This window comes from Physella acuta, unplaced genomic scaffold (assembly GCF_028476545.2).
Source record: "Physella acuta isolate Inbredline_101_S28 unplaced genomic scaffold, ASM2847654v3 ptg000241l, whole genome shotgun sequence".
NCBI lineage: Eukaryota > Metazoa > Mollusca > Gastropoda > Physidae > Physella > Physella acuta.
The window spans coordinates 190,758-204,946 of record NW_026731760.1 but is presented as its reverse complement, the minus strand read 5'-3'; the positions used below and the strand labels follow the sequence as shown (position 1 = coordinate 204,946).

General features: G+C 36.7%; 1 protein-coding gene across 3 annotated transcripts in view; it reads left to right on the top strand.

Moving 5' to 3' along the window:
* The window catches only part of LOC131938320 (annulin), a 28,263-nt gene extending 25,102 nt beyond the window's left edge, over positions 1-3,161 (top strand). For all 3 annotated transcript variants that reach the window (XM_059296328.1, XM_059296329.1, XM_059296330.1), the window contains exon 17: positions 2,416-3,161. In XM_059296328.1, coding sequence (XP_059152311.1) covers positions 2,416-2,560 — 145 coding nt within the window. In that variant the 3' untranslated portion in view covers positions 2,561-3,161. The remainder of the gene's footprint in view (positions 1-2,415) is intronic.
* Positions 3,162-14,189: the final 11,028 nt, after the last annotated feature.

Sequence of the window (14,189 nt, the reverse complement as noted above, 5' to 3'; positions counted from 1 at the left end):
AGACAGTCACACAAGATATATCAGGGGTAAGATATTTTAAGACAGTCACACAAGATATATCAGGGGTAAGATATTTTAAGACAGTCACACAAGATATCCCAGGGGTAAGATATTTTAAGACAGTCACTCAAGATATCCCAGAGGTAAGATATTTTAAGACAGTCACACAAGATATCCCAGGGGTAAGATATTTTAAGACAGTCACACAAGATATATCAGGGGTAAGATATTTTAAGACAGTCACACAAGATATCCCAGAGGTAAGATATTTTAAGACAGTCACACAAGATATATCAGGGGTAAGATATTTTAAGACAGTCACACAAGATATCCCAGGGGTAAGATATTTTAAGACAGTCACACAAGATATCCCAGGGGTAAGATATTTTAAGACAGTCACACAAGATATATCAGGGGTAAGATATTTTAAGACAATCACACAAGATATCCCAGGGGTAAGATATTTTAAGACAGTCACACAAGATATCCCAGAGGTAAGATGTTTTAAGACAGTCACACAAGATATCCCAGGGGTAAGATATTTTAAGACAGTCACACAAGATATATCAGGGGTAAGATATTTAAAGACAGTCACACAAGATATCCCAGGGGTAAGATATTTTAAGACAGTCACACAAGATATCCCAGGGGTAAGATATTTTAAGACAGTCACACAAGATAACCCAGGGGTAAGATATTTTAAGACAGTCGCTGACCAAATGTTTCCTCGCTGTTGATGGTGTGGTGCAGTCACTCAAGATATCCCAGAGGTAAGATATTTTAAGACAGCCACACAAGATATATCAGAGGTAAGATATTTTAAGACAGTCACACAAGATATCCCAGAGGTAAGATATTTTAAGACAGTCACACAAGATATATCAGGGGTAAGATATTTTAAGACAGTTACACAAGATATCCCATAGATAAGATATTTTAAGACAGTCACACAAGATATCCCAGGGGTAAGACATTTTAAGACAGTCACACAAGATATCCCAAAGGTAAGATATTTTAAAACAATCACACAAGATATCCCAGAGGTAAGATATTTTAAGACAGTCACACAAGATATCCCAGGGGTAAGATATTTTAAGACAGTCACACAAGATATCCCAGGGTTAAGACATTTTAAGACAGTCACACAAGATATCCCAGGGGTAAGATATTTTAAGACAGTCACACAAGATATATCAGGGGTAAGATATTTTAAGACAGTCACACAAGATATCCCAAAGGTAAGATATTTTAAGACAGTCACACAAGATATCCCAGGGGTAAGATATTTTAAGACAGTCACACAAGATATCCCAAAGGTAAGATATTTTAAGACAGTCACACAAGATATCCCAGGGGTAAGATATTTTAAGATAGTCACACAAGATATCCCAGGGTTAAGACATTTTAAGACAGTCACACAAGATATCCCAGGGGTAAGATATTTTAAGACAGTCACACAAGATATCCCAAAGGTAAGATATTTTAAGACAGTCACACAAGATATCCCAGGGGTAAGATATTTTAAGACAGTCACACAAGATATATCAGGGGTAAGATATTTTAAGACAGTCACACAAGATATATCAGGGGTAAGATATTTTAAGACAGTCACACAATATATCCCAGGGGTAAGATATTTTAAGACAATCACACAAGATATCCCAGGGGTAAGATTTTTTAAGACAGTCACACAAGATATCCCAGAGGTAAGATATTTTAAGACAGTCACACAAGATATCCCAGAGGTAAGATATTTTAAGACAGTCACACAAGATATCCCAGAGGTAAGATATTTTAAGACAGTCACACAAGATATCCCAGGGGTAAGATATTTTAAGACAGTCACACAAGATATATCAGGGGTAAGATATTTTAAGACAGTCACACAAGATATATCAGGGGTAAGATATTTTAAGACAGTCACACAAGATATCCCAGGGGTAAGATATTTTAAAACAGTCACACAAGATATCCCAGGGGTAAGATATTTTAAGACAGTCACACAAGATATCCCAGAGGTAAGATATTTTAAGACAGTCACACAAGATATCCCAGAGGTAAGATATTTTAAGACAGTCAATTTTTTTCCCATTTTAAATTCATATTTATTTAAGTATTTTTCTACTTTTGAATTTAATATTTTATTCAAATTTTTAATTTTATATTTTGATTCAAAATTTCAATTAGATAAAGATCTATACTGAACTGATATTTTCATTCAATATTTTTTTTCTTATCTTATAATTTAATATAATCATTTACACAGTACACAAAAGTAAAAATATTTTTTAAAAATTTTCATTATCTCAACATTATGTATTCAAGAATAAAACATTAAAAATATTTTAAGCTATTCAAAAAATATTTGAGCATGGTTTTAATTGATTCTTATAAAATCTTGAAACTATTTTACAGCAATGTGTCAGCCAACAGCACATATACAGGAAGTATTTCCATCACACCAACCAAAGTGGGTAAAGCTGATCTTATCATCATCTTCAACTCTCTTGAGCTGGACGACATCAATGGTACACATCACATGACCCTCAAGAAAGCTTAAAATAGATCGGCCTTTTCTTTTATTGACACCTTTGACTGTGAGTTTTAGCAGACCAACTTTAAAAAGTCTGAGCTGGCTTAAGCCTTGTATTTTCAACCCAACTATTATTGGGCAGTGAATATGTACAAATTAAACAGAAAATAAACAAAAATGTTTAAATACAATGTTAATGTGAGATAAAATGTATTATTGTGTGTTGTTTTTATGCACTGATAAAAATGTTATAGCATAAAAAAATAATTTCAAAACTGACAAGACTTATTAGGTTTTGTGAAATTCTTAAAGCCAACCATTTTTCACAACAAACCCTCCTTCCATTTCTTGACTCCCTACCTCTGCCCAATTTTGGAGCCTGCACTTTACATACTAAGTCAAATTTTGGAGCCTGCACTTTACATACTAAGTCAAATTTTAGAGCCTGCACTTTACATACTAAGTCAAAATGATTGATTGTGTAGTTGTAATGAGAGGAAACGAAATAAAATGATAGATTAAATAAGTTCAATAAAAGAACGAACCATAACAAATTAAGCTTCTGTATACTGCAGTAAATGCTCTTCTACCAGCAAGTAGCTACCATTGAATGCGTATCAGTGGCGTAGCGAGGACGGGTGTCACCCGGTGCGGCACTTAATGGTGTCACCCCCCCCCCCCAGAGGCGTTGCGCCCCTTCCCGGGGACAAACTTTAAAGTTTTCGATTTGCACCCCCCCCCTTCAAACTTTCGATTTGCATTTGCACCCCCCCACTCAAGTTTTTGATTTGCACCCCCCCTCCTCAAACTTTCGATTTGCACCCCCCCCCCCTCAAGTTTTTCTCTATATATTTTGCTGTTTTTTGCCTTGGTGTCACCCCCCCCCTAAATGGTGTCACCCGGTGCGGTCCGCACCCCACCGCCCCCTCTCGCTACGCCCCTGATGCATATGTTCAAATCAATAATGTTTGGCAAAATCATCTAAATAACAGTTACTGAAGTGAACATTCACACGTCTACTAATCTAGTATGTTATTTAACAAATAGTATTTTATTTAAAATCGGATCCAATTCTAATAATAAACTTTTAAAAAGTTTGAAAAAGACACATAAATTATAAAAGTTTCAATATTTTTGTCTTTTTTGTTGAAATAAGCAGTTATTCTCATTTTTATTTTTAATTACTGCTGTATTCATTTATAGTTAAAAAATCTATTGTGAACTTTATTATAAGTTGTATCCCTTAGTTTAAATTATTATTTTCATAAATGGGAAGTAACTAACACAACTTAACAATAGAATCCTTGAGTTATTTTGAGCACTATAGATTATTCCGTGTATACAATTCTATTTTTCAACAGTGCAATTTGTATTAACATTATCATCAATATAGTATATAAAATGTTGGGTATCTTAAAAATATTTCAATGACATAATATAGACCTATGTTTACTAAAATATCTACATGTTAGAATCTTATATTTCTGTTTAAGTTTTATAACCTCCCCTAACTCTACCCCAAGAACCCCAGTGAGAAATGACAATTGGTATTGTACTTTTAACAGTGATTAAAGTATTTCAGTTAGTTACATGTTTTTGTTAGCTGTAAATGTATTTAGCTATAGACATTTTGTTATATATATTGAAAGCTTTGTCTCTGACCTAAAGTGATGAAAGTAGTTTTGCTACACAACATCTACTGTAATATTTCTTATAGCTTTTAATCTGATATGTACTGTAACAATTTTAGTCTGAAAACTTTTACTAAGTTACATGGAGTTGTTTTCTAAATGACGTGCCAAAACCAAAAACATGCGCAAATACAAACATAATATTGTACTTAAACATTTGTAATTTCGTCATACTTTACATCAGACCAGAGGCGTAGCGACCCTGCCCGGCGCCCGGGGACAAACTTTTCGATTTGCACCCCCCTCGAGATTTCGATTTGCACCCCCCCCCCCCCTCAAACTTTTGATTTGCACCCCCTTAACCTCTTAATTTATTTTTCCAACCCATTTTGGCGCCCCTTAGGGTCGGCGCCCTGGGGCATATGTCCCCCCCCCCGCCCCCCCCCCCCCCCCTCGCTACGCTACTGCATCAGACACAGCACCATCAGACACAATCAGACACAGCAATATCCGACACCATCAAACAAATCACCATCCCACACCACCAAACTCAGCACCATTTGACAATACCTTTAGACACTGTCATACAAGTATTCAGTAGATACAAAATCATTCAAAATATCGTTTTGGAACATTTTAAAATCTATACATGCTCTATGTTTCACATGGTTAATTTCAATCTAAGTCCAGGTCAAACCAACTTTCCCTAGTGCCAACTATACTATTTATTGTTTATTTGAATCTACCCATTGAACTGACGATTTATTTATAACACACATCTCATGTTATTCTGTAACAAATATTATGATGTTTTACTATTTATAACAATAATCCCATGTTATAATCAAAAAGATGCTTGAGTTTGATTGTTATGATGCATTGAGATAATAGATTTCGCCCACTTTTGTTTTATTAATAAACTAATAAATATATGTTTACCATTGGCTTCCTAAAATAATATATAGGATTAAATGTAAGCACATTAAGACTAATAGAATGTGTGATCAGTCGGTGGAACATATAGTTACTTTCATAGGCGTAGCGAGGGCAGGGGGTGCAGACCGCACTAGTTGACACCCGCCCTAGCGACGCCTATACATGAGATGACACTGTTACAACAGCTGATCCTGGAAGCTGGTTTTTTTTCTTTCCATACATTTTTTATCCGGTTGTGTGTGTGTGTGGGGGGGGGGGGGGTGAGGAGAAGGGAACTAACCGATGACAACACTGATTAGAAAACCACTAAATAACCATCTGAGAATAGGCACAACATTGTACCTGATCTTAACTGCCGGAGTCAGCCCCAGAAATTCAAACAGTAAATAAAGAGAGCAGGGCTAACATTACCTGGGAGCCAGACGTTTTCCCAAAAGACACTTGCCCGAATGCCATTTGCCCGAATCGACACTTGCCCGAATGCGACAAATGCCCGAATGAACACTTGCCTGAATGCGACAAATGCCCGAATGGACACTTGTCCGAATGCGACAAATGCCCGAATACCACTTGTGTGAAGGCCGTTTGCCTGAAAAATGTAAATATTAAGTAACAAAAAAAATTACTGTATATTATATTATATTATATTATATAGACATTCTTAATCAATACAAGTTTGAAATTTTGATAATAAACGCAATTCTAAACATTACAAACATCTTTTTTTTAAATTTAAAAACAAAAAACAAAAAAAAACATGACAAATTACTGTAAAAAACACAACTCTATTCTTTAATAAATGTAAGGTGATGTTGGCGTCGGGCGATGTCTTAATATCCTTTTGACGTAATTTTTAACACCTTGTGTAGCCGACGTGTTGCGGTGGCTTTATAGCGTTTATGACACGGTCTAGGCGTCGCAGAGTCTCGCAACATTGGACAGAGGCGCGTTTGTTTGATTTATTTTGTTTTGTTTAACATGTGTGGTGATCATTTCACAACAGAACTAGGCGCGGTCTAGGCGGTGAATTTAAAAAATAAAGATAGTCAATTATGTTTTATCTCCATTTAATGCACCTTGTTTAGACAATGTGTTAAAGCGATAACTTAATAAAGAAACTGAGATTCATTCATTCATTCATTCAAATCGGAAATGAAAGAAAATGGCTTTTGGTCTTGTTTTTAGAAAAGAAAATATATTTGTACATTTTTTATATAGCAAATCCAAATGAAGTAAGAATGTCTGCGTGTTAATAAATTTACCTTGTTACCTTGCTGATTGTCTTTAGTCTCTGGTAGACTGTTGTGTTGTTCGTTGTTGTTGTTACTTTAACGGGACATTCGGTGAGTGTTTGTGTTTGAGTGTGTGTGGGGTGGGGGCTAAATTTCTGCCTTATCTGGAAGTGATCAGCAAAAAATGTCTAGACAACAATTTCAAGTCAAATATTCCAAGTAAACAATGTCAAGTAAACACTTCACCAATTTATTTTCTCCATGACAATAACATTTGATAATATGTCTACATCAAGGGTATAGAAAACAAACGCAGTATGTCCAAAAAAAATTAATCTCGAGAAAAATGAGTTTATAAATCTCATTCCAATATTAAAACAGTGCAAAATATTATGTTTAAACATTCATAAAATATTTGCATTCTACTTTTCTGACATTGTACATAAGTGTTCTTGTAGCTTGTATTATTTACAGTATCAGTATAAATGTACATCGATTTAACTTAAAAAGTGGACATACTGCATTGTCCTCTATACCCTCGACATAATCGACTATTTAAACATTCTATGAAACTACACAAGTAAAATCTATTTTGCAATTTAGTGAATCAAAGCGTGATGTAAAACATCAATACCACGTGATTTTATGCCTTGGTCAAGTCTCGCGCACTGGCGCACAAACTCACGCACACACGCACGCACAAACTCACGCACACACGCACGCACACACTCACAAGCATGACGCACGCACGACACAAACACACACCATCTCTCCCTCTCTCTCACTAAATCGATGCTTATTTTAAGATACATTTTAATATCTAAGACAAAAATATCCTGAAGTAAACGATAGCTAACATGAAAAAAGTCGGATTAAAGACCGTACTGTCAATGGTATAAAGGTATATTGTACCGTATCAATAGTATCAACCTGTAAAATATGTAAATTCAACTGGTAGGAGGGTCTGTGCCGCTTCTCTACCGGGAATATAGACTAGTATAGTATAACTAGGAGTACTATCATTAAGGTCTGATGACTAAGTGTCAATTCAATGCACAGAGTTTACAGCCTTAGTAGAATAATAATTGGTTTTACCAGGTCCGATGACCTCTTGTCTCAGGCAAGGGTTTACGGCCGGGGAATAAATAGAATATCAGGTCCGATGACTACGGGTCAACTCAATGTCCGCAGTTTACGGCCGGTGAATAAAATAAAATATCAGGTCCGATGACTACGGGTCAACTCAATGCCCGCAGTTTACGGCCTGTAGTAAAATAAAATGATGCTGGGTATAATATTATCGTATCTACTGCTCCGTGGCTGATACACGTACAGGATGGAAGTAGTAGTATAGTAGGTAACTGAAATGTCTGCTCAACTGCCACGTGGAATTACGTCACAGGCAGGAATAGTTTAGGTCAAATAAGTATTCAAATGCCCTGTGGGATAAGACACGGACATTGTAAAGTTTCGTTAAGTAAATCAGGTAAGTTATCAACTGTCACATGGACTAAGCCACGAACATGGTAACAGTGTAAAGTATTTAAGTAACAATACATACAGAGTTTCTTCCAGGCATCTCTTCGGCATCTACCCCCCCTCCCCCCCCCCCCCCCCCCCCCCCCCGAAAATTTCAAGTGCCCCCCGGGGAAAAAAAGTCTGGAAGAAACACTGAATACATAACAGCGATATAATATATAGATCAATGGTATTTATTTAAACTATTTGTTACAATGTTAATCAAACATGCATATCAGTGCTGGTAAAGTGAAAATAAGACACAAAGTAAAACCAAACCCAAAACACGTGGAGGTCGGGCCGACGGCCCCAACACCGCGTGCGACACCACCAGCTGAGCTCAGTGCAGGAAGAGTGTGTATGTTTTTGCGTTGCATCCCCTTTTATGCATTAAAATTGGCGGTATGTCACGTGGACAATCTAACTAACTAGAGAAGAGCCCGTGAGAGGGACGAAAGATGAGAATGTACGTAGCAGTTGGGGGGGGGGGGGAGTAATAGCACAGGTAGAGGATGGCGGAAGAACAAAATGGAGCTAGGCCTAAACGTTTTACCGTCACACATAATCCGTCCGTTAATCTACCAAGTTCTGGTGGATACCTAAGTTAGGTCGGGGACTGTGAATGTAAGTTACAGTCAAGCAGCCCTTAAACAACATAAACACAATAGATCCGTTAATCTACCGAATTCTGGTGGATACCTAAGTTAGGTCGGGGACTGTGAATGTAAGTTACAGTCAAGCAGCCCTTAAACAACATAAACACAAGAGATCACTTTTATTGCTGCTAGCACGGTAGGCACAGATGAGTGAAAATAAATCAGATAACTTTTCACGAGTACGTGAAATTTCATAGCTGTTTTATTGGTCCTCTGCATACCGTGTATTGGACATGCTATTAACGCTATCGATGAGTTGTTTTACTGGTATCCTTGATGAGTGAGGGGTATTGAACAGTTCTTTAACTGTATTGATTTGCTATTTTATTGGGGAAGTGAATGAGTAATTGGTAGTGAACGTTAGTGGATATATTTATAGATTCACCAAAATGTCGGATAGAGCAATAGAATCCAAACAAAATATTCACAAGATACTCACCGTCAATCAGGAATCTTTTAGGGATCGGCGTGGTCGAGTTAGTAAAGCTCATGGTTGCTAAACCGAAAATCTCGAGTTCGGACCCTCGGGCAGATGAGGCTGATAGCTGGGGACTCTACTAGGAGAGACAACTCCAAAATGAAACAACTGCTACCGTGATTTTTGTTCTTGGTTGGACAAAGGCTATGGAAGCCTATATGGCGCATAACCAGTTGACACGCAATACTTAATTGTGTTGGGGGGAATCCTTTCCAACACTAAAATAAATAAACGGGAGTGATCTCCCCTAAACTTTCTCGAATATTCTTATATAACTCGGAATATAGACATGATTTTAAATTACTCAAACTTTTAAAAATAGAATAGAATCTCGTAGAAAAAAGAATTGCGCACTAAGCGAATGCCAAAAGAAAATGTGCATAATAGTGCGTAATATTATTAGTACTTTTTAAATTTAGATGCGTTTTTTGAGAAATCGGAAATAGCGTAAATTACTACTTCCGGTCAACAGAAATTACTCAAAATGTGACAGAAGGTAAAGGATTAGATCTTTTACTTACGTGTGAAATTTCATTTATCTATCTGAAATAGTACTCAAGTTATAGGATTTTTAAAAATACAAAGTAGAAAAAGTACCACTTCCGGTTATCGAAAATCGCTCAAAAGTTGATACGGATCTACGATTTTGATAAAATACTTATATATGAAATTTCATCAACCTAGCTGTAACGGTACTCAAGTAAGTCATGTTTACACACAGACACAGACACACAGACACACACACACACACACAGACACAAAGACATACGGACAAGATTGCAAAATTATGTTTTTCCGCATCAGTGAGGTGTAAAACGTCGAGATTTGTAAAAATCTCGATTTTTTTTTGCACGATTACAATACTTTCTCTATACTTCGTATATACGAGAAAGAAAAAACGAAGAAGAAATATTCTTTTAGTTCTATGAGGACCATATGGCATCGGTTACAGCTCCCCTTGGTCTCCCACCACTTGTTCCAATTTTTCCTAGCTCGGTCCAATTTATTTTCCAGTTCCATCTTGTTTGTGGTTAGTTGTTGATATTTTTATTTAGCCTTTTTAAGCCCAATTCTTTCTAGTCTGGTTCAAAGCCATGACTTCCTCCTGTGGTGGTGACACAGGATATTTGACTGTTCAGATGGTGACACAGGACATGAAATTTTGGAGATGGTGAAATCTGACAAGTTGGCTGTTATAGGTCTTGCTGTAATGTGCCATGCAGGTAAGTATAAGAGGCTTTATTTAACATACATATATATATATATATATATATATATATATATATACAGTGGCGTAGCGAGGTCGGGTATCACCCGGTGCGGCACTTAATGGTGTCACCCCCCCCCCAGAGGCATAGAGACCCTTCCCAGGGACAAACTTTCAAATTTTCGATTTGCACCCCCCCCCCTCAAACTTTCGATTTGCACCCCCCCCCCCCACCAAGTTTTCGATTTGCATCCCCCCCCCTCAAACTTTCGATTTGCACCCCTCCTCGAGTTTTTCTCTATATATTTTGCTATTTTTTGCCTTGGTGTCACCCCCCTAAATGGTGTCACCCGGTGCGGTCCGCACCCCCCGCCCCCCCCCCCCCCTCGCTACGCCCCTGTATATATATATATATATATATATATATATATATATATATATATATATATATATATATATATATGTATATATATATATATATATATATATATATATGTATATATATATATATATATATATATATATATATATATATATATATATATATATATATATATATATATATATATATATATATATATATATATATAACTTTTTCAAAGTATTTACATTTTCATAACATTTCAGCTATATATTTTACGGCATTATAAGCTGATTCTCAACAGATGAAAGCACTCATTAACGTCAGTATTTTAAATAATTAATCCTTAATGACAGGAGCGTGTATTTGTGACTTGGGGCAACTGTCCGAGGCTGTTAATGTAGCGAGACATTTTTTTCTTTTTTTCTCAGGGGATATATTTAATCTAAGGATTATTGAGATTATTTCCTTGTCGATATTCCCTCACCTCAAGGAATTTCCCTATGTCAGTTATCCCCCTGTATATTAACCTAAGCCTGAAACTCTACAGCTGGACATTAACCCCTGATTAGGGTTAGGAGTTGTTCTGCATTTTTCTTTGTTATCATGTTTTGTATTCTGTAGAATGCCTAGCTAAATAGCAAAGGACGATTTATTTGAGTTGGTCAAACTATTTCGGACACTCTATAGAATACCGGCCCTCTTGCGGTTTTGATAACAATGAAATAATTATCATTAAAAAAAATTTAAAAACCCACGTTTTCTGATTGAACTAAAAAGTAGAGAGTACCGAACCTTGTTTTTATCAAATTACAATTACTATGTTATGTCCCTTTTTTGTACAAATCAATAGGAGTCTAAAATGATCAATACAATTTTTCCATGGATCAATTTAGTAATAATAATAATTTAGTATTGTATTGTCATCGGAAACAAAGCTTCCCTGAAAATTTCAGCGCGCTAGCTAACTGGGAAGTGCCCGAAATTTTGATCGCAAGATTTGATGGAAAGACAAACAGACGCGAAAGCAAGTTAAAGAAAACGTGGGAAATAAGTAATATCACGGGAATGGGTGAGTTTGGTTGGTTAATTAACAGGGGTAATATGTTGTAGCGAGTAGGTGTAAGACATTTGACATACAGAGTTCTTTTAGCATCTTAACGAGACCAATTTAGTAACAATACTGATGGGCGAGGGGCTGGGGGTGGGTGTTGGGGGCAGGGGAGTGGGTGGCTCCTTCTCGACAAAAACCCACCTAGGAGAAAACACTCAAAACAAAATCCAACAACTTCTGCCTTGTAGTTTGTTTTTGGTTGGACAAAGACTGTGGATGCAAGTCCAAAAAAGAAAAACAGGCTGAAATGGTGCCTAACATGTTGACACGCAATACTGGATTGTTTTGAGAAACTGCCGTCCAACATCACAATCAAGAGAGAAGAAATAACAGTGTATGTAGGATTTCTACTGCTGTCAGAAGGTATGCTTCCAAGCTCTCTTATAAAAATGCCACCCCCCCCCCTTTACCAATATAGTTTGATGTAGCTATGGCTACTTGTTTAAATTTTTTCTAGAAATATTAAAGAATAATATTATGCGCATATAAATAAACGAAATACATTCTAGACACGTATATTTTAGAAAGCTGACCTAGTATCCATGGTTTCTCTGTGATCGACTGTCTTTAGATCTTGGATACTCCACCCCCATCACGGGCTAAATACTAAAGCCTATAAGTTAGTTAGAAAATATATACTTTCATCAGTGTACCCCTACTCACCCCCCCCCCCCCCTCCACTCCAACCCCGGAAATTTTAAGTGCATCCATTCTACTGAAAGTTTTAAAGCTTTAAATTCAAGTAGGCCCACTCTCCTTATACTAACATTCATTTTGTCACTTTGTTGAAACGCAATAATTCTCCTTTAATTTCATTTGTTTATTCGAGTGCTTGTGGAAACCCGACCATAGAACTTGTCGCTGTGAGAAGTTAGGAATCTATGCATCAAGTCCCACATGACAAACTCACGATACATTTTCATTTAGAAGTAGACTATTTTAACAACAGGTTCATTAAATAAATGCGTATTTGATGGCGAAACATTATCCCCCCTACCCCCACCTCACTCTACAGTACTAAACGACATTCCGATAAGCTGACGCATGAAGCTTCTTGTGATCGCCATTGCGTTTTGATGTGTTGTTTACCTTCCCTTTATGTTTGTGTATGTTTTTCAACATGTTTTCTATTGATGTTTTACTTTGTTTTCTTCATATTGATCAAATTGTTGAAGGCTTCTTGCCTTATCCTCACTGTCATTCGTGGTCAGCTACTCTCCAAGATTCAGCTAAGTTTGGTCGAATTACAAGTTGGATCTACTGAGATTTGATTTACGTTGTGGCTAAATGTTCTTGGTAGTTGACGTTTTGTGTAAGGTTAGCTGACGTTTTGTGTTGGGTTAGCTGACGTTTTGTGTGGGTTAGCTGACGTTTTGTGTGGGTTAGCTGACGTTTTGTTTGGGTTAGCTGACGTTTTGTGTGGGTTAGCTGACGTTTTGTGTAAGGTTAGCTGACGTTTTGTTTGGGTTAGCTGACGTTTTGTGTGGGTTAGCTGACGTTTTGTGTGGGTTAGCTGACGTTTTGTGTGGGTTAGCTGACGTTTTGTGTAAGGTTAGCTGACGTTTTGTGTGGGTTAGCTGACGTTTTGTGTGGGTTTGCTGACGTTTTGTGTGGGTTAGCTGAAATTTTGTTTAGGGTTAGCTGACTTTTTGTGTAGGACTTTCGTTAGCTGACATTTTGTTTAAGGTTAGCTGACATTTTGTGTAGGACTTTGGTTAGCTGACATTTTGTGTAGGACTTTGGTTAGCTGACATTTTGTTTAGAATTAGCTGACATTTTGTGTAGGACTTTGGTTAGATGACATTTTGTTTAGGGTAAGCTGATAATTTGTGTAGGACTTTCGTTAGCTGACATTTTGTGTAGGACTTTGGTTAGCTGATAATTCGTGTAGGACTTTGGTTAGCTGACATTTTGTTTGGGTTAACTGACATTTTGTATAGGACTTTGGTTAGCTGACATTTGGTGTAGAACTTAAGTTAGTTGACATTTTGTGTAGGACTTATGTTAGTTGACATTTTGTGTAGGACTTGGGTTAGATGACATTTTGTATAGGACTTAAAATAGTTGACATTTTGTATAGGACTTGGGTTAGTTGACATTTTGTGTAGGACTTGGGTTAGCTGACATTTTGTATATGACTTAAGTTAGTTGACATTTTGTGTAGGACTTATGTTAGTTGACATTTTGTGTAGGACTTATGTTAGTTGACATTTTGTGTAGGACTTATGTTAGTTGACATTTTGTGTAGAACTTTGGTTAGCTGACATTTTGTTTTGATTTAGATGACACTTTGTGTAGTACTTTGGTTAGCTGACATTTTGTGTTGGGCTTGGGTTAGCTGACATTTTGTGTAGGACTTAGCTGACATTTTGTGTAGTACTTGGGTTAGCTGACATTTTGTGTAGGACTTAAGTTAGTTGACATTTTGTGTAGGACTTAGCTGACATTTTGTGTAGGACTTAGCTGACATTTTGTGTAGTACTTGCGTTAGCTGACATTTTGTGTTAAATATGGGTTGATATA